We start from the raw sequence: 19725 nt of genomic DNA, 5'->3' as shown, positions 1-19725 counted from the left end.
GGGGGCGACTCCTCTGGTTGCTAAAAGAAGTCTGGTTGTATAGAAGTCTATGAGAAAATGAGCCTACTTCTCTCTTGATTTATTACCTCAGTAAACATTGTAAACATGAGTTTATGGTCTCAATCGCTAGTTTCAAGTCTTCTTCAATACAGCATGATGTTCATTTAGTAAATTATGATCCCATTTAGAGTCAGATAGACCATAAAGCAGGGGATGCTTTAGGGCGGGGCTACCTTGTGATTGACAGGTCGATACCACGGCGTTGTCCGGTCTGGGAGTTGTCCGTGTTTTCGTCTTACAACTTTAACTCTTTCACAGTGTGTTTTCAGTTCATGAAAGTTAATTAAAACATTTTGGTCACCTAAAAATGTTTTAATTTAATGACAGCGTTCAGTTGTACTTAGCTCCACCCTCTCGTGTCACTTCTGGTTGCAAAAAAAAACAAGTTGGCGACGGCCAAAATGCCGAACTCGAGGCTACAAAGCCGTAGTCCACAAACCAATGGGTGACGTCACGGTGACTACGTCCACTTCTTATATACAGTCTACGGTTGTTCTTGAAGGCAGAGTATACTGGCCCATTAAACTGTTTCAGCATAGGTACATACCACTTCTTTATTACATGTTTTCTGTTTGTTTCACATTCAGTCAAAATATAACGTGGTGTGGATGTTAGTGTAGCCCAGTGATATTTCCTTTTTCTTCTATCTTTTGCTGTCTTTCCTTCCTCCACTGCTGGAACATGTCACTTTTCTTTCTTGCTATAGAAAACCATTGTCCTTAACTGCCACTTCTCAATAAACAATGTGAATCTATTCGTCTGCTTTCTGCATGTGTTCCTGCTGACAGTCTGTGACCTCCTCTTTTTTTCTAGTCTGTGAATGCAATTGTCATTTCTGTAATTTTTTTTTTTTTTTGCCATTGAATTGTTCACAACTCAATGTCACACACGTGTAAAGAGGCTGCAGCAGGCAGCGATGGAGGGAGGCTCAGAGAATGAGAGGCAGACAATAGATGTGATTCCATCAAAGCATATTTTGCAAATTATGTGTTGAATTAAAAAAAAAGTGGAGTAGGACTGGAAAAATCCATTTAATTATCCCTCTGTGTTGCAAAGACGTGTCGTTTCTTTGTTTAAAAGCAATTTATGCAAACCATTAGTGACTTGTTAAATAATAATATCCCTCCACTGCCACTCTGGTTTTGGTTTTGTATTAGCAAATTGCAGCGTGAATTTCTTTGTTTTTGTCTTGAGGTTAAAGGAACACTAAACAGTAACAACAGCCACTTTCACACTTCTTATTCAGTTCACCCAGTTTTCATGCAGATGTGTTTGTTGACATTCAGGAAGCCAATTTATTCGTTTCCACCAAGGTGATGGAAAATACTCTAAATTCACATTTTATTTCCCCTGACATTTCAAAAGGTTTTGCATAAAATTGGCTTGGCAGTTAGATGGATAGACATAGCTACTGTATAGAGAAAAAGACAGACACAGAGACACTGAGATGTGTTGTTCTGGTTCATCATGTAAATTGGCCATTTCAGTGGACAGTTAAAGTATTATGAAATCAAAATGGCTTCTCGTCTGTTTTGTAATTTGCAGCCCTTGAACTCCTCATCCCGAGTGATCGTAAACTAGATTTTGTTTGTTGAAAATCAAATTGCACATTACTTTATGAAAGGCAAAACCCATTGTAGTACTCGACCAAACCGTGAATGAACACAGCTGCAATAAAGTGCCGTCTTTTTTATGCATTTTAAGGCCTCTCAAATACAAATTACTCATTTCACAGTCAAGTATTACGTATTCCATCCAATCATATACGTTTGCTTGACGTCTCTAACATTAGGTGGTCCATGTAAACATTTGGCACTAAATCTTTCTGTCTTCTTTTATGTAACTCCCTTCACCTCATCTCATATTCACATTAAGCTGTATGCATGTGGGCTACCTCTGGGTCTGAGAAGTGAAGCCAACGCTGAAGTGCCTTAAACCTGCATTCTTTCTAACAGCCAGCAGGGGGCGACTCCTCTGGTTGCTAAAAGAAGTCTGATAGTATAGAAGTCTCTGAGAAAATGAGCCTACTTCTCACCTGATTTATTACCTCAGTAAACATTGTAAACATGAGTTTATGGTCTCAATCGCTAGTTTCAAGTCTTCTTCAATACAGCATGATGTTCATTTAGTAAATTATGGTCCCATTAAGAGTCAGATAGACCTTCAAGTTCTTCAAAACGGCAATCCACAAACTAATGGGTGATGTCACGGTGACTACGTCCACTTCTTATATACAGTCTATGTTTGTATGTGAATGTTTATTGAAATGAATGTTCATATTCATCCATGTTGTGTATTTCAGGGTCAGTCAGAGGGGTTTTGAGCTCAGGGACAGTCTCTATCAAGCTTGCTTTTATATGTTTAAAAGCGTAAAATGTGTATTATCGTTGCTATGAATGGTTAAAACCTTGGTGCAAAAAGGGAAGTGAATGGGCTGTTTGTGCCTCTAGAGCCCTCTAATAGAGTCTGTAAATGACATGGATTGAACTATATTCATGGAAATATACAAAAACTTAACATATGATTTATCTGTTTATGTAGCAGGTAATTGTCTTGTTTGACACATACTTGTTAGCATCATCCATTATCTGCTTTCCTGATAACATAAATGTCTTTTTTTTAAATTCCTGTGTGCATTTAAGCTTGCTACCCTGAATCAATTGAGGCACGGATGTGAAAATGTTCAGAATATTGAGTGAAACAAGCTGGATAAATCACAATTTGTGCAGCTTGTATATACGTGCAAACATTTGTGTGGCTTTTACTTGCATTTGCGATGATCTTTAAGACACACAACAACGTGGGTGAAAGTCGAGGGAGATTAATGTCTTTTTAGCCACTGTATACATATCAGCAAAAAGGTCACAGCTTAGCCTGTCTTCAGTTTCTAATCCATCAGAACAAACCAGGATAAATTTCAGGATAAACGTTTGAGGGATTAAACCTGTTCTGCTCCAACGACAACACCTTCTTCTTCCTTCATTAGGACACCACATCACCACTGACTCCTCAACACTGTAAGACAGTTACTGTACAGAAATAAATAACTTATATTGCCTATTAAAGCAAGGGCTGATAATCATTTAATATATTTTGAGGCTGCTGTGAGTATATTTTATCGTCTGGGGTGACCACACCGGAGGATCACTCATAAACTGACAGGCTGTTTTGAAGAATACAAACGATGTCCCTCTGCAAACCCACTGGAGTCCATCCAAAATGTTCACAGAAAAACATGAGTAATGTCATCCCTAACCTGTCACACCGAACAGATGCATCTCTCTGTGGATGAAAAGGGAAAGCAGAAGATTCAAGAGATGTGTTCAGGGATGTCAAATTTATTTGTATAGCACATTTCGTACACCGGTACATTTCTCAACATAAAAATGATGAGAGACACAAAATAGATTGATAGATGAAGACAGCAGAAAGGTTACAAGTCTGTATGCAAGATGATCAACAGAATAGTGGTGGTACAGCTCACAATTCATTGACAACGTGCAACGTGTGATGAGGGGTTCAGAGTAGACACTGCTTAGCTTTAAAGCAGCTGTAATCAGGCTGTTCTCATACACCGTTCATAGCTATACCTACCTAAAGTAATGCACTGTAATTCGTACATAACCCACAAAATTAATTTGTATGTAATCCACGTAATCGTGAACTATAATTATAAAGAGTGACAAACGCTACGTAGGGAGGAGGTCGGGGTGGATGGGTGGGTAAAAAAATACCGGACTTTCGCCCAAGAAACCGGTGTTTGTACCTCGTTGTTTTATTTGTCACATAACTTCCGTACTTAAGTGACGCCACTTCCGATCTTTTCCTAAACCTAACCCAAGTTGTTTCCTGTGAAGACGGAAGTTTATTTTGAAAAGACTATATGCATGTAACGAGCAGAAATTGACACGTGTTGCTGGACATTCGTAGGAAACTGCACAAAAAACGAGGAATAACTTTTCGTAAGATATCATACGAATTGTTGCATGAAAATACGTTGCTGTGATCAATATTTCTATATATCGATGGTGAACTCCAAAGTTTGATTCATGAGCTTCATTTCCAGCCACAGCAGACAGCTGTGAGAAAGCTCAGATAAACCCACTGTATGCTATCGGCAGGCATAGTTAGCAAGTAGCTGGTCAATTTAGTGTAGCATTTAGCAGCTAAAGAGCTAATATTTCCCTCGGCAGTGGCCAGAAATAACACTCCACATAATTGCTGATGTTTCTTCGTAGGCCTATCTGCTGGTTGTGTAAACAGGCAACACGTTGCCATCAACTTCATAAGGTTATAATATGTCAGTGTTGTGTCACCAGCTTGTTTCTGCTGCCCTCAAGTGGCAAAAAACAAACAGATTTTGCAGGTTAAAGGGTCATCAGGCAAAGGGGCTGGGGGGACAACAGTATTAAGAGTTAAAAAACGAAATAAAAGTACGATGGAAGAAATGAATCAAGTTAAAATTATTGTGACTAAACTGTATTTGATTTGATCCAGCCTGAGCTAAAGTGAAAGAATCCTGTATGTTGAACTGTCTTTGTTTCCAGAATGAAAACAGTGACGGGCTGGAGAGGCTCATCAGGGGTCAGTGACTGATAAAAGGTCAAAGGTCACCTTCTCCATTGTGACCTTTAGAGGCAGACAACCCACCCAGTTACAGGACTGTTCAGAGCTCTAGTGGAACAACATCAGACTATTTCACGGCTTCTCTGCTCCTACAATGTGTAGTGTTAAAGAATAACCAGCATTCTGTGTGTGCTGCTACACTAAATAATCATTATGGGGGTTATAATTATGTTTCAAATGCACTCATTGTAGAGCAGGAGGCAGGAGAGGAGGTGTGTATGAAAACCACAGGAGGGAAATCAGCATTCAGTCATTTCAATAAATCTATGATAAAACATCTCTTGTGGTTTTTATATGTGTATTTACAAATAAATGATGTTCTTGCTGCAAAGAAATTTGACAATTTATGATCAGGTTTTATGTATTTTATTAAATTTTACGAGATATTGTATCAGAAGTCAATCTCTGAAAGTAAACAAAGCCCCTAATTTACACTGAAGATCCTGAGTCTCGTCATTTACACCATTTTATACAGAATCACCACCGGTTTAAAAATTAGTTCATTGGTGACATTTGAATTCCGCCAAAAAAATAAACACACAGCCCGTTATTTTCTCCCAAGAGTGAGCTTGTTATTTTGCTGAAAATAAATTATACTGAATATCCACACTTCCTCTTTGTTGCTGTGACCCAGGAGGATATAACGAAGAGTGATATAAACTAAGTTCTGTTTACCCTTGTTTTATTTTTTTTTATATGCTATAAACTACTGATCCTCTTGGGGGGAAACTTGTCCTCTGCATTTGACCCATCCTCAGAATTTATAGTGAGCAGAGAGTCACAAAGATAAAAATCCAAACGGAAAAGAACAAGAAGTAATGATTAAGATAAAGCTATATTTGTTCTAATTTTATTCCTTTAACCTTCTGAAATAATAACACAATCAGTTTTTACAGGTTTGGCCTCGTTTCAAACCCTCACATCCTGTGTTGGAGTCTTAAGGTAATGGCAACCGTCTTATTAAACTGTAAGTAGGACAGCCATATACAGTAATAGAGACTCAGTGTTCAATATTAAATAAATACGGTGACAGACATTATATAATAAATGATCATATGAGAGTTTATTTTTATTTTAATGGCATTTTACAAATTTCATAAAGCCATTTTTCCATCATAAAGTCTGTTTCCCAATCAAGGCAAACAGGCCAGAGCCAATTATGCTTTTGTCTTTTATTGTGAAGCAATTTGTGATGTCTGACCTACAAAAGTGCATTACACTTTACATCAACTGGCTTTGCCCTCTTTGTCTCGATCGACAAAAAAAGACTTTGTGATGAACTTATGAAAGAAAATGGTAATAAAAACAGATAGAAAGGGGGCATTGTGAAATTAATGACATTCAGTAAAAAGTCTTTTATTTTGAAGAGAAGCCGGATGAGTCTTAAAAGCTTCATGATTTGCTTGTGTCATGGAAAAAGCTCAAAGAAGCGGTAGAAATTGTCCCTTCTGCGAATCACATCCTGAAACTTGCTCTCATTTAAATGTAAATTTACATGTGAATTGTGGAAAGATGTCAATAATTTTATTCTCAGATTTTGCACTGTACTATAGAAATATTATATATGGTTGCTATGATTACAGTGACAAAGAGAGTAATGCATTTTTTCTTATTAATTTAATTTTAATTCTTGCGAAGTTCCACATTCACAAGCGTAAATTTACCAAAAAAAAGACTAATTTCTTTGTATTTATGAATAAAAAATGGATCTATATCTGTCAAAGATTTCTTCCTCACAAAACAAAAAAGCAATGAAAACAATGAATGTATGCAATATCTTTAAAGTTTTTAAGTGAAATTATTTTCATACTCTCGCGTGGTCTTTTTTTTATTTTATTTTTTTTATTTTATGTTGGTTTTGTTTCATTTCTGTTGTCCTTTTATGTTTGGCACAGCTCTTCGTTTATGTTTTTGCTTCTTCTGTATGTAAATGTTTTTAATGTTTTCTGCTGTTACTATGGATACTGTCATTTTGAAATAATAATAATAAAACAAAAAAAAAAAGTGTCTAGAAGGGAGTCAGCAAACTGAGGAAAATCTCGCGAGATTGTTAAAGTTAGGCACTGATCTCGAATTAGACAAGCCGGTCGTCTGGCAGCAAGTCTCGCGAGAGTTTCTGCGCAGATTTCAGCTCAGATCTGGCGGGTTCGCTTGTAAACTCCACCTCGGGGAGCGGCTCTTTAACAGAAGCGAGGCGGTGACAGACATAACCTAATCATCAAAACCAACCAGTTTAGTCTTCATCTTTGAATTATTTTCTCTTGTAAACCTTAAAATATTGTGTGACACTCCCGATATATCATCTATCATCTATAAATATGAACTTTAGTAAACTAACGGTTGATTCTCGGGCTCTCTCCGGGCTGCACCGTTCAGTAAATCAAAGGCACCCTTGTTTTTTTACAATTTGGCGGTCTTTTTAAACTGAACCGTTAGTAACCGTTACTGCTAATATAGCATTTTAATAAGTAAGCTAGCTTACAAACAGCATTATTAGGATATTCTAGGACGACTTTTCAGGCTATAAGATGTGTTTTTGGGCTCCTAACTACTGAAGGAGACTACTCTGCTGGCTGTTGGTCTCTTCTCCTCCTCAAGGCCAGTTTCAAATGGAAGTCTTCAGCCGCCATCTTGTCTCCATTTCTTCCAACCTGCTACTACTTCACTTCACAAAGGTACGTTTCTTCTTTTTATTAGCTATTAAGCTGCTTGTGCTTTCATTAATATTGTAAAATGCTGTGTTGTTGACCAGGTCTGGACTGGGACAAAAATCGGCCATGGCGTTTTGGCCCAGACCGGCCCCATCACCGACTCTTTTGTGCTGTGTCTACCACGTTTTGTTGTTCGGGGAAATATATTCAAATGTGGTTGTTTTTTCATACTTGCCAATCTTGAGACCTCAAAAATTGGGAGGATTTCAAAACCAAAGCTGGGGTCTGGGGTCCTCCCCCAGAAAAATTTGAGTTTCAGCGACTTTGTTTGCTGAATTCTGGTGACTTTAAAACAATGAACCCACGCGGCGCAAATATGCTGGCCGTTATGTATCACCATTATGAATCTCCCAGAGAACCTGATATGGGGAGGACAGAGGAGATCCGGCAGCTTGTGATAAGCTCCAGTACGCATGAAAAAGTCACAGTACACCAAGGAGTAAAATACTGCATACCGCAACGTACCGGCCCACTTCGAGTACGGCTCATCTCTCATAACTTATGTCAGTGGCCGCCCGGCACAGAGTGATTGGGCCAGCCCAGTGTCAATTACGGAAAAGAAATGGGCCGATATACCTGTTTTATGGGCCAAAAAAAAAGAAAAAAGAAGACATACGTCGGCCCAAAAGGATGTCGGCCCACCGGGAAAGAGCCCGGTATGCAGGATGGCCAGTCCAGCCCTGCTGTTGGCTGTGTTTAGTTGGTTTTTATGTGTTTGGGATTAATAATAAGCTATGAGACTGGCTGTTTAATGTTTCTCTCAGATCTAGCTAGCTAACATTATCTTTGCATTTGCTGATTGTTTTTCTACTTTCATGCTGCAGCAAATTTATTGGCAGTGTTGGTGTTGGTATTAATTGTATAATAACTTCTTGAAGTGGCTGGCGGTGACATTATTTTTTCTTTTGGTTGGTGTTTGGCACTTACATTGTGATGTTTCCATGCTGTTGATTTATATAAGTGGTGAAATGTTTGAGTGTTATGAATCCGAGGGGCTGAATTGATTTGGTGCTTGTGCATATTTCCCTGTTGCTTGCTCGTTGCTGTTGTTTTTGGGGGCTCATTGGAAGCCAGATCTGTGGTAGAAAATAATTTTGTGGCTTTAGGGCTGTAAGCATGACTGCACACAGCCCATTCTCATAATTATAATCCTGTAATATTGGCTTCATGGGGAGCTCAGTAAGTTATGGCTTTTGTCACATTTTCTCCACACATTTAATTTTCATCTGAGCATTAGAGAAATATTTAAACTGAGAGCAATGGGTTTATGTGACAGCTTGCTTTACTATTCTTCATATCAACATATCAATCACATTTAAACTGTTGAGCTCATTGAGCCATTTTTCTACATTCACCTGGACCCATGGCTTAAAAAGCATTGTATTTTTGTGTATTTAATATGCTCAATTATTATCTGCTGCATGTATAACGCGTCTTAGCTTGCTGCGCCAACTCTAGGACTGGTGATTGTGGTATATTCCCTGCAGTTTTGGGGGAATTAAGTTTATTACTATCACTCCCGATCTCTCAGTTCTGTTTGCTTGTGGGGAGTGATGAGATTATGAACCAAATATTAGCTATTTACATAATAAATCTGTTCCATGTGAGATAGCTGACTGTGGCTCTAATGTCATGACAACTACAAAACCCATTTTGCACAAAATATCTTCAATGATTGCAGCCTGTGAACATGTTAAATAATATAATACTAAGACATATGAAATGAACCCCATAGGGGTCGCTGAATCAATCTGAGGGGCCGTGAGGTGATTAACAAGATAGGGGAATAAAACATGAAAAACAAAAACATTTCCGCTACACAAATAGTGATTTTACTTTTTTCTAATCTTTGCATTTTATTGTAAAATAGTGGGGGGACCTTCAGACCTCTAACGGGGTAATCAATCTTTGGTTAAACTGATCACATACATGCTACCTGTGACAAAAGGTTGCAAGTAGAGTAGTCACTGCTTAACTTTAAAAGGGCAAGAAGGCTTGGAAGTAGTGATTTTAAAATGTATTAAGATTACACACAGATTCAAAGGTTTGTTTGTCACGTAAACAAGTAATATATGAATTGAAACTTTGCTCACTATGTAATTTTGCTTGAGAGAGATGGTACTTCACTATTAGTTTAAGTACAACACTGGTTATGGGTATTCTATGTACAGTATTACTGCTTGTCTTGTAGTTTTGAGTTTATTGTACATACTTCTAATTATTTATTTTTTACTTATCTGTATTTACCTGTACAACACCTGCATTTCGACAAGACTATTGTGAAAAATAATTAGAAAAAAGTAAGGCTCCCCCTGAAAGTCAATGAGTCGAATCATCGTCGGTGACCCCTCAGTCGACTTGATATTCATGAAGTTGAGCTGCCGTTTTTTTAATTTTTTTATTAAGATGCTAGATCTATGAAGAAATTTGTGCTTTTGTGAACAATTTTGTGCTCTTGTAAAAAAAATAATTATAAACACATAATTTGTATAGATATGAATGGTGATGACACAGCAAAAAAGTCTCACCCACCGTCACCGGGGAGAGGTCCAACGAGAGGATCCTTCCACACCAAACGGTCATCCCTGACTCACCGAGTTGATTCATCCGGGTAGTGCGTAGACCCCGCCGATTGAGACGTATAAATATATTTTCGGTTCATTATGAAACTGTGGCGGGCCGCATTTGACTGCCGAAATCATCACTGAAACTCATGCCAATGGATTTTCTGATTACCAGATAGTCTATATGAAGAAAAAAAAAGAAATGAATAGTCGAATCTTCGTATTGAACAACCAAATCCGATTCAAATAAAAAAAAAATCTATTTGTGTACAGTCCTAGAAAAAATAAATATAAATGAAAAACATATAAGCCTGTTGAAAGAAGCTTATTCTTAGTTTCTCTGTTTTGGACAATAACATCACTTTGACATCATACAACAAGTTAGCCAAAACCATACTCTGGTCTTGCACTATCCGGTTTTGTTCTCATGTTTTTTAGAATCGGTTAGGCGTGGTCCACCACGGCAGTATTACTTGAGCACTCACAATGGGCGTCATGAAACCGTAACATTAATATCTACTTCAGATGGATCTTAATGCGGTGTCCATGCCACAGAAGATCCGGCCTGAGTGGACAGGGCATCGGAGAGACGAGGCCTAATGGAGTTTTAATAGATAAATGTTGGCAGGATGTATCTCGGGCTCCTCAATAACAGCAGGATGTGGAAATCCAGACAATGGTTTTTAAATGGTGATGGATTGCAGCAATTGGATTCATATACGCAGATGGGAAGAGCCTTGGTTACTGGCATATTGGAAGAAGGAGGGCACAGACGGAGTGAGAGTGAGGAAGCAGTTTGATAAGCAGAAACTGGGCAGGGTGATCGACAGAGGTGGATGAAGGTTGGGTAAAAGTAGAAGTCAGAGCTTATTAGGAAAGCTCAAAGGGACCTTGACAACGTGATAACAAATTTCTCGGGTGCCGAGGTCCTTTGACACAAGTGAGCAGCAGCAGGTGTCTGATTTGAAGCAAGGTGTGGAGGTCTGACACGACCTGTCGCTGTCTGTCTTTCGCCATCACCTCTTTGCTTTAATGATGTTCCTGTGTGGGTCCGTTTTAGATGTGGCTCTGTCAGCTTGGGAGGGTCACTACTTTGAGGCCGGATGAATCATCTCATGGTGTATTGATTGTCCATAAAAAAAAGTAAACAGTGAATTCATTCAGAGGATTATAAAGGCTAGCTCTCAAACTCATAAAAGGTAGTAAAAGGTCATCAGTTGAGTCAGAAACACTACTGAAAATATCAATAACATAAAGATTTTTCATTTAACCTCTAATCGGTTGGTTAAAAATAGACAATGTTTTAAAAAAAATGTCTACCTCAGATCAGTTGATAAATAAAAACTTCTTTTAAAACTAAACCCCTGCCACAAAGAATGATTGATCAATCATAGATTAGCAACCATAACTAGGCACTACCAGGCGACAACCTCCGGTTCTGAGAAGTGAAGTCAATGCTGAAATGCCTTGAACTTGCATTCTTTCTAATATCCAGCAGGGGGCGTCTTCTGGTTGTAAAAAGAAGTCTGATTGTATAGAAGTCTATGAGAAAATGAGCCTACTTCTGACTTGGTTTATTACCTAAACATTGTAAACATGAGTTTATGGTCTCAATCTTCTTCAATACACTATGATGTTCATTTAGTAAATTATGGTCCCATTTAGAGTCAAATAGACCATAAAGCAGGGGATGCTATAGGGCGAGGCTACCTTGTAATTGACAGGTCGCTACCATGGCGTTGTCCGTTCTGAGAGTTGTCCGTGTTTTTGTCGTAGAACTTTAACCCTTTCACAGTGTGTTTTCAGTTCATGAAAGTCAATTTTTGGTCACCTAAAAATGTTATATTCAGCATTCAGTTGTACTTAGCTCCACCCTCTCGTGTCACTTCTGGGTTCTAATAACCAAGATGGCGACGGCCAAAATGCCGAACTCAAGGCTTCAAAATGGCAGTCCACAAACCTATGGGTGACTACGTCCACTTCTTATATACAGCCTATCGGCTAGGTACACCTATTTAGCTTTGAATTTCTCTCCATGCCGCAGTGACGCGCATGTGCCTGTACTATTAATAGCAATACTCGGTATGGTGGCGTATTTTTTTAGCTTTCCAAAACTACAAAAAAGAGCAAAAGTCTAAGGAATGAATTTAACAGTGTAAGAACAGTCAGTCTAAGTAATCTGGTAATGTTTGAACCTGAAACGGGTTATCCATTAATCACAAGGTTGGGGGTTTGATCCCCGGCTCCATATCTGCATGTCGAAGTGTCCTTGAGTGAGATGCTGAACCCCAAGTTCAGGGTGAGTATGCATGTGGTAAATGAGAGGCAAATTGTAAAGTGCTTTGTCCTGTAAGGTAGAAAAATACTAGCCTAAGTTCAGTCCATTTATCATTTACTAGGGCTAATTAGCTTTACACAGCACCATGGGATGGGGGAAAAAATAGGCTATTCCGCCCGGCCGCTACTCTTTCTTTCAGAGGTTGTTGCAGGCTCAATCTTAAAGTGTAGATTCTGGTATCATATGAAACTAGAAAATGTTACGTTAAACGTTTCGGGAAGAATGCTAAATAACGCTAAAAAGTTACACTAAATTTTGGCAAGGAAACACTGGCGTGGCCATTTTTCGAAGGTGTCACTTGACCTCTGACCTCCAGATATGTGAATGTAAATGTGTTCTATGGGTACCCACGAGTCTCCCCTTTACAGACATGCCCACTTTATGATAATCACATACAGTTTGGGGCAAGTCATAGTCAAGTCAGCACACTGACACACTGACAGCTGTTGTTGCCTGTTGGGCTGCAGTTTGCCATGTTATGATTTGAACATATATTTGTTATGCTAAATGCAGTACCTGTGAGGGTTTCTGGACAATATTTGTCATTGTTTTGTGTTGGTAATTGATTTCCAGTAATAAGTACATACATTTGCATAAAGCAGCATATTTGCTCACTCACATGTTGATAAGAGTATCAAAAACTTGACAAATCTCCCTTTAAGATACATTTTGAACAGATGAAAAATGTGTGATTAATTTGCGATTACAGAAACAATATGCTGTTTTTAGATTAGAAAAATTGGAATTGTGGTGGGAAAAATAGATATATGATTAAATGTGTTCCAATACCCCCAAAAACAGGGGAACAAAAGAGCTGTAAAATAAATTAGCTGGTGAAAGAAAAATAAGAGTAAAATAAAGTTTTAATTTATTTTTTATCAAATCATTGAAGTTAAAGGACAACATATCTCTATTTCTAACATTTTCCACTCCATTTTAATTAAAAACTAACAGCATAATTTATTAATATATTCAGTTATATTTTAGACTTCTCCTTTGTCTGTTGCCGGCCTCCAGGGGAGGGGGGCTTGGCTTTAAAGGCTTAATGAAATAAAGGAGTATTTTTATTCCAAAGAGCACCTGACACAGAGGGATTTAAACACACTGGAAAAGATAAAACTTTATTTCTCCCTGTCGTGACGATACAAAGTCAACAAGTGCAATAACAATCCAACTGAAAACGGTACTGATCATCCTATCTAGTAGTAAATACATAGACAGAACGTGGTGCACATTATCATCACCACCACACCCAAAAAGTGAGGTATCAACCACTACAAAGCTTCTGTGTACAGGTGGGTATTCAACTGTAAGGCAACTGTTACCATGACAACCTGGAGAGACTGGAACAGATGTGTTCCCTCTTCTTACCATCCTTTTTTGTGTTTTTTTTTTATTATTATTTATTTGGGAAGAGGGTTGAGCTGATACGATTTACAGTACCACATCACACATCAGGCCAGAGTCACGACTGTTTTCAAACAAAACAGGAAACATCACAAAAGTTGTAACATTTTAAGAAATGGGGGAAATATTCAATTTTTGACCCTGCTACTGCTCGTCAGAGGCAAAATGTTCCCCCCCTGGGTGTGATTATGACTTTATTGGTGATAAGAACAGACTTCCTTTGCTTTATTACAGGTCAGAACACACAGCTAGAGCCCTGAAAAGTGCCATGTTCTCTAACACATCAGATTTTTCCCACTTATCCAGCATCAGGGACTAATTAAATCCCCTTTGTGCTGCTGCACCTGTTAAAAACTTCTCCCTGTTTGCCGCCGCTGTTCTCACTCTGGGAATAAGGAGGCAGCTACGGAAAGAGAGCAAGAGGGGGTAATTTAGAGCAACTGCTGATCCCTGGGCCAATTATTTCACTTGGACACATCCTATTTCTGTGCCCCCTGAAAGCACGAGCTTGCTGGGGCGCACACGCAATTAAACTTTAGCCACTGAAATGGGAATTAACTTGCTCTAACAACTCAGCAAATGTGAATATTATTGCTGATAACTGAGGATGAAGCCGGCAGGGTCTACTTAAACTTCAAGAAACAGAGAGGACAAATATGATGGCAAGACCCCAAGTCTCACGGCTGGCTCACAGCCAACTCTGAACACTTAACGGTATCTCGTTAGCTTTCAGCGAGGACGTTGCGATGTTTGCACTGACTGGAGATTCTGTACACACACAGACTCGACAGCTGCCAGAGTACCAGTTGCAGATGCAAGATTGGGACTGACACCTCTCTCCTAATGTACCTACCTACCGTCTGTCCACCTGGACTTCACATGCTGTCGCTGATACAGTCTGGCACCAACAGCTGCTTTGTCTGTCGTTGCATTTAATGGCTTACAGAGAATTTATTATCTCCGTAGTTAATTCAGATTTGGGCATTAAGTAATAACTTGTTCTTTAAATGCGATGATTGCAGAGCTGAAACCTTAAGTAAATTTATCTATTTGTCCAACTTACTTAACTATTTGGTTGATCAATTTATTGTTTAGGTAATTTTTTAAAGCAAAAATACCAATCAATTCCTTAGTTTCAGCCTCTCAAATATGATTTGTTCTTTTCTTTGTCTAATGTGATAGTTAATCGATAATTAGGGATGCACTGATACTGATACCGGATTGGATATCGGGTCACAAATAGCTGTATTGGATATGGGTGACAATGGGGCCGATCTATTCAACTCAATTCTATGTTTATATACGTTATACATTACATACTGTATTGAATATCTTTGGACTGTTGGTTGGACAAAACAAGTCATTTTAAGACTCCACCTCTTAAATCATTTTTCACTTTTTTCTGACACTTCATAGACCTAACAATTTATTGATTAATTGAGAAAATAATTGGCTTAATTAATCAATAATGAAATTAATCTTTAGTTGCATCCCTAGATGATTGCAGTTAGATAATTGATTAATCATTTATTTTCAAGATTTCACTGAGTTCACATTTTATCATATAATATATATTATCATATATGACAGTATATAGCTGAAGATCCTTGGTTTGGACTGTTGGTTGAATAAAACAAGCAATTTGAATACCTGGCTTTGACTGTTGGAAATTATAACATGCAGTTTTCACTATTTTCTGACATTTTTAAAGACCAAATGATTCATTGATCATTTGAGAAAATAATTGTCAGATTAATCGATAATGAAAGTAATCATTAGTTGCAGCTCTAATGTAAAAGTTTTCTTTAAAAAGTGAATTGTTTTCACTTTTCTCCTTACAATGCTGACACAGAAATTGTTGGAGACCTTTTTATGAGTTCATTATCCAGAAATACTGTATGTCCAATTCAGGGATTTCACCTTCTTATTAAGTGTAACTGAAAGCTCTGCGATGCACCTCGATGATTACCCAGTGCTCATTTGACTGGCGCCTTTGACTTTTACATACCATGTCATCCTTCTGACTAAGCTACTGTACATTATTGCTGACAGTGAAAGGGGTTTTAATGTGTGTGTTTTTTTTTTTGACATTTTCTATTATGGCTAATCGCTTATAATTGTCTATTACCAATGTGGGATATAGAGCGCTCCTTATAAAGGAACCAAATGGATATTCATTTGCATCATATTGCTAATGGAGCTGTATTTCAGGCAGCTCCGGTAATGAGGAAGGGCAAACAAGTCAATGGATGAGGTTACCGAGGCAACTGTCTCCCACTAACTTTATATGTAATGGTCTCAAATGGGCTTGTAGGCTCATAGCCAAGGATTAAAGTTATGTTTAATAACTTAGTATGAAACTCTTTGCTGTTGTGAAGGCATCCCTGATCCTCATTACATTCTGTGTTCACACTACGAGCGACAAAGCAACAGGCTACAAGTCATTTTCAGTGAAAGCCGGTGACATGCAGCTACAAACTGACGCCTGACACCTGTCGCTGCGTAGAGGTGTGATGCAATACAATTCAAAGTTGAGCTGGCCTCAGCTTTTTTCAGCGCTCCAATGACGCGTTGACTTCCTGTTCCGTTTCCGTTCCGTCTAAAAATGGAAGAAAAACTTGCCAGTTCTCAGCGCTATTTAATGACATAACTATGTCAACGCGCTCTTCAACGGCGACAATGTAGCTGGCCGTTTTGTTGCTTTTAGTGTTGTCACGATACCAAAATTGTGACTTTTATACGAGAAATTAGTTTTTTATTCATTAAAAATGTTAAAATGTGAAAATGTAGTAATTAAAAAAATTAAATGGTACGCAGTAATCTGATGTCCCCTATACTTAAGTTTATGTGATTTCCTTGATAGTTAATTCTATATTTGAATATATTTTTGATAATGCACACATATTTACATTTCATCTCTATTCTTATTTCTATTTTTCTTATCTATGTTTATATATTTTTTTATTCTAAAATGGAACAACTCAACTGTATTTCCCTCTTGGGATCAATAAAGTATTTCTGATTCTGATGTCACTTATTAAACAGTATTTAATATGTTTTTTTTTTGTAAAACAGCGCCACCCCTGTCGCTGCATCAGTAACAGTTCAGGCGGAGAGTGGTACTGCAGCACGGTAGACGGCGAGAGGCTTCCAAAGCAAAAACCCACAAAACGTTAAAAATTCCAATGAAGTTCTGTGAGAAGTTGATGAGAGAAGAACTGCTAAAATCAGAAAGACAATCGAGTTACAGAAACACACGGTAAAATAATACTTTAACATGTCCTCTTTGGTGCATTATGTGTTTGCCGAATTACAGGAGATGCTTGGGCAGATTCAGAAAAAATGGTGAATCTAATTTTATTAGTACGTTTGATCGGTAATTAGAGCCGCGTTTTTATTTTCCTTGTTTTTTTAAGGGAGTTCTGCTGATAGAGACAACAACTCAGAGCGGGACTGTGCTGCCGCTCAGCGGTTCGTGACCTGCTTTAATCTTCATCCTCCTGGTTATCACTACAGTTTATTTTTCGACCGCTTGCTCCACCAGCAGCAAAGTTATGCTAGTTAGTAGTGCCTGTTCCCGTGAGATCCCAATCCTAATGGTGTCCTCTAAAGCAGAGTGCTGCACACACACACTGTCGCACATCGACGCAATTCACGGCTCGTATTGAAACACTATCATCCTAAAAGTACCAGTATTAATGAAACGGGGTATCGCGATACCTTTCTAGTACTGTATACCGTGCAACACTAGTCACTTTGTCGCTCGTAGTATGAACAAAGCATTAATGTTTTGGGTGAATAACTTATTGAGAGTCAAGATCCCTTTCCTCAGCATCACTTGATGACCTAATGTAAAACCTTTAGATCTACAGCAGTTTATCTGTATGGCGTTGCGTCCTCGTCAGACACGTTACAATATAGAGAAATCACTTGCTCTGCAGAAAGGAGACCTAAAACATTTCATACAAGATATTGTTTTTCAACATGGCTGCAGAGACATTTTTTGTCTGGTTTCAGTAAGTAACAAAAACATTCTACTCTAAGTGAGATGCTCAGCATCAACCTAAGCTGTTACATGTTCCAAATGTTAACCACTCATATATTTCTCTGACTAGTTCACATAAATAAATCACCAAATAGATAACCCACATCTGTGTCTAACTGCTACTGAACACAAACTGACACAGCAGTGTAATAAACATTTTATATCTAGAAAGATGAGCTTCTTTTTTTAAAAACAGGTAAGCCTCCTTGCTTGTGAGTACAGTTTATCCAGTTCAGCTTGGATCTGTTCGGGATACTCCAGACCTTGGCAGCCATTTCAGGGGATCACTGAACACCTGTGAGCCGTTGAATGTGTCGTTCCTCTGCTGTGGCAGCAGCAGCAGTCCGGTCCTCTGTGTTTCCTGGCAGCCTTTGTTCAGCTGGGTTTCTAAATGCCATATCAGCCTGCTTCTGTCAGTCCATGGATGTTTTGTGCTCATCAGAGAGGGGGCAGTAGTCACTTCTAACTACTACAGTATGGCTAGCCCACCACTGGTGTTAGTGTCTGTGTTCCAGAGAGGGGGCATCTGTGGGGCATCTCCTCTGTACCACGTAAGGAAACAAGGTGTTGCTACTCTTCAGTTTGTCCACTCGCAGAATCATTCTGTCAAGAGAGAAACACAGAAATAAAGCATGAATGTTCATTCTTCACACAAAATGTTTTACCACAAGGTCCTTCTTAGTTTTTCCCAAGCTTTCAACCACATCTCGTGGATATCTCTCAGCAGATGGAGTTGCCCAGTTGTCACGAAGATGGTTTGATGCTATGACCAGTTCTGGTGGTGTTTTTGTCTGATTTCTGGTTTTCATTACATCGGTTAAGTGGACAACACACTGAATGAACACTGGAAACAGACAACACCGTCTAATCTGTGAACTAGTGGTTCCCAACCTTTTACATTATCGGGATCCCTTTACTATCAATGAGTAAACTGACAACCCCTGACATATTTTATGGGTATTTTATATTATAGTCAATGCATAACAATAACAGTACAGAACAGCTGATGAACTGTACAATTAACCCAAATGGTGATCGCAATAACTGCAGGAAGTTTGTGTAAAACAAGCAATTTAGATGAATTTTGAGCAGATTATTTCCTGTGAATATCACATCGGAGATTAGTTTTCCTGTTATTTTAGGGACTTTTAATACAATTCTGTACATACAATACAATGATTCATACTTCTTTTTTTGACAAATTTAGTGTTTTCTTCTCGCTGATGCTTGGCCTTTGTTCTATCAGCTCTTTGGTTGTTTTACTTTTCGATGCAAGACGAGGCTGTTTAGCAGAGAGGGAAAGCTCTGTGGATGTAGCTCTTGTTCAGGTCTTCACCGTGCCATTATCCTGTTTATATCTTAAATAATATCCAAACTTTCAAAATAACAATTTAATTTAGTTTTCTTCTCAGAAATGAATGACATGCTGAGATATAGGCCAACTGTATATTTAAAAAAAAATAAGTCCTACATCCCTTAAAATCAAGAAGGCATGACCCCCGTGAAGCTTTGGCGACTACTAGCTGGTCGCTGAATTTTGGCGAAGAAAAACTGGCATGAACATTTTTCAAAGGGGTCCCTTGACCTCTGACCTCAAGATATGTGAATGTAAATGGTTTCTATGGGTACCCACGAGTCTCCCCTTTACAGACATGCCCACTTTATGATAATCACATGCAGTTTGGGGCAAGTCATAGTCAAGTCAGCACACTGACACACTGACAGCTGTTGTTGCCTGTTGGGCTGCAGTTTGCCATGTTATGATTTGAGCATATTTTCAATGCTAAATGCAGTACCTGTGAGGGTTTCTGTGGTTAGCACTGCACCACCGTGCAGCCCACTATGGATAATCATGTGATTAATTTGCAATTAATCGTGATTAACTATGGACAATCATGTGATTAATTGCGATTAAATATTTTAATCGATTGACAGCCCTACATTTAATATCTATATATGGGATTGATTTTCTAA

General features: G+C 38.4%; 2 protein-coding genes across 3 annotated transcripts in view; one reads left to right on the top strand and one right to left on the bottom strand.

Moving 5' to 3' along the window:
- The first annotated feature begins 6896 nt into the window (after nucleotides 1-6896).
- The window catches only part of plxnb2b (plexin b2b), a 294038-nt gene continuing 281209 nt past the window's right edge, over nucleotides 6897-19725 (top strand). For both annotated transcript variants that reach the window (XM_037767568.1, XM_037767567.1), the window contains exon 1: nucleotides 6897-7361. The gene's annotated coding sequence lies outside the window, so the exon portion shown is untranslated. The remainder of the gene's footprint in view (nucleotides 7362-19725) is intronic.
- shisal1b (shisa like 1b) overlaps nucleotides 13405-19725 on the bottom strand; it is a 50508-nt gene continuing 44187 nt past the window's right edge. The window contains exon 5 of the mRNA XM_037767572.1: nucleotides 13405-18354. Within this exon, the coding sequence (XP_037623500.1) occupies nucleotide 18354 (1 nt within the window). The 3' untranslated portion in view covers nucleotides 13405-18353. The remainder of the gene's footprint in view (nucleotides 18355-19725) is intronic.

The sequence above is a fragment of the Sebastes umbrosus genome, chromosome 4, assembly GCF_015220745.1.
Source record: "Sebastes umbrosus isolate fSebUmb1 chromosome 4, fSebUmb1.pri, whole genome shotgun sequence".
Taxonomy (NCBI): Eukaryota; Metazoa; Chordata; class Actinopteri; order Perciformes; family Sebastidae; genus Sebastes; species Sebastes umbrosus.
Note: the sequence above shows the minus strand (reverse complement) of the source record. Positions and strands in the feature narration are given on the sequence as shown.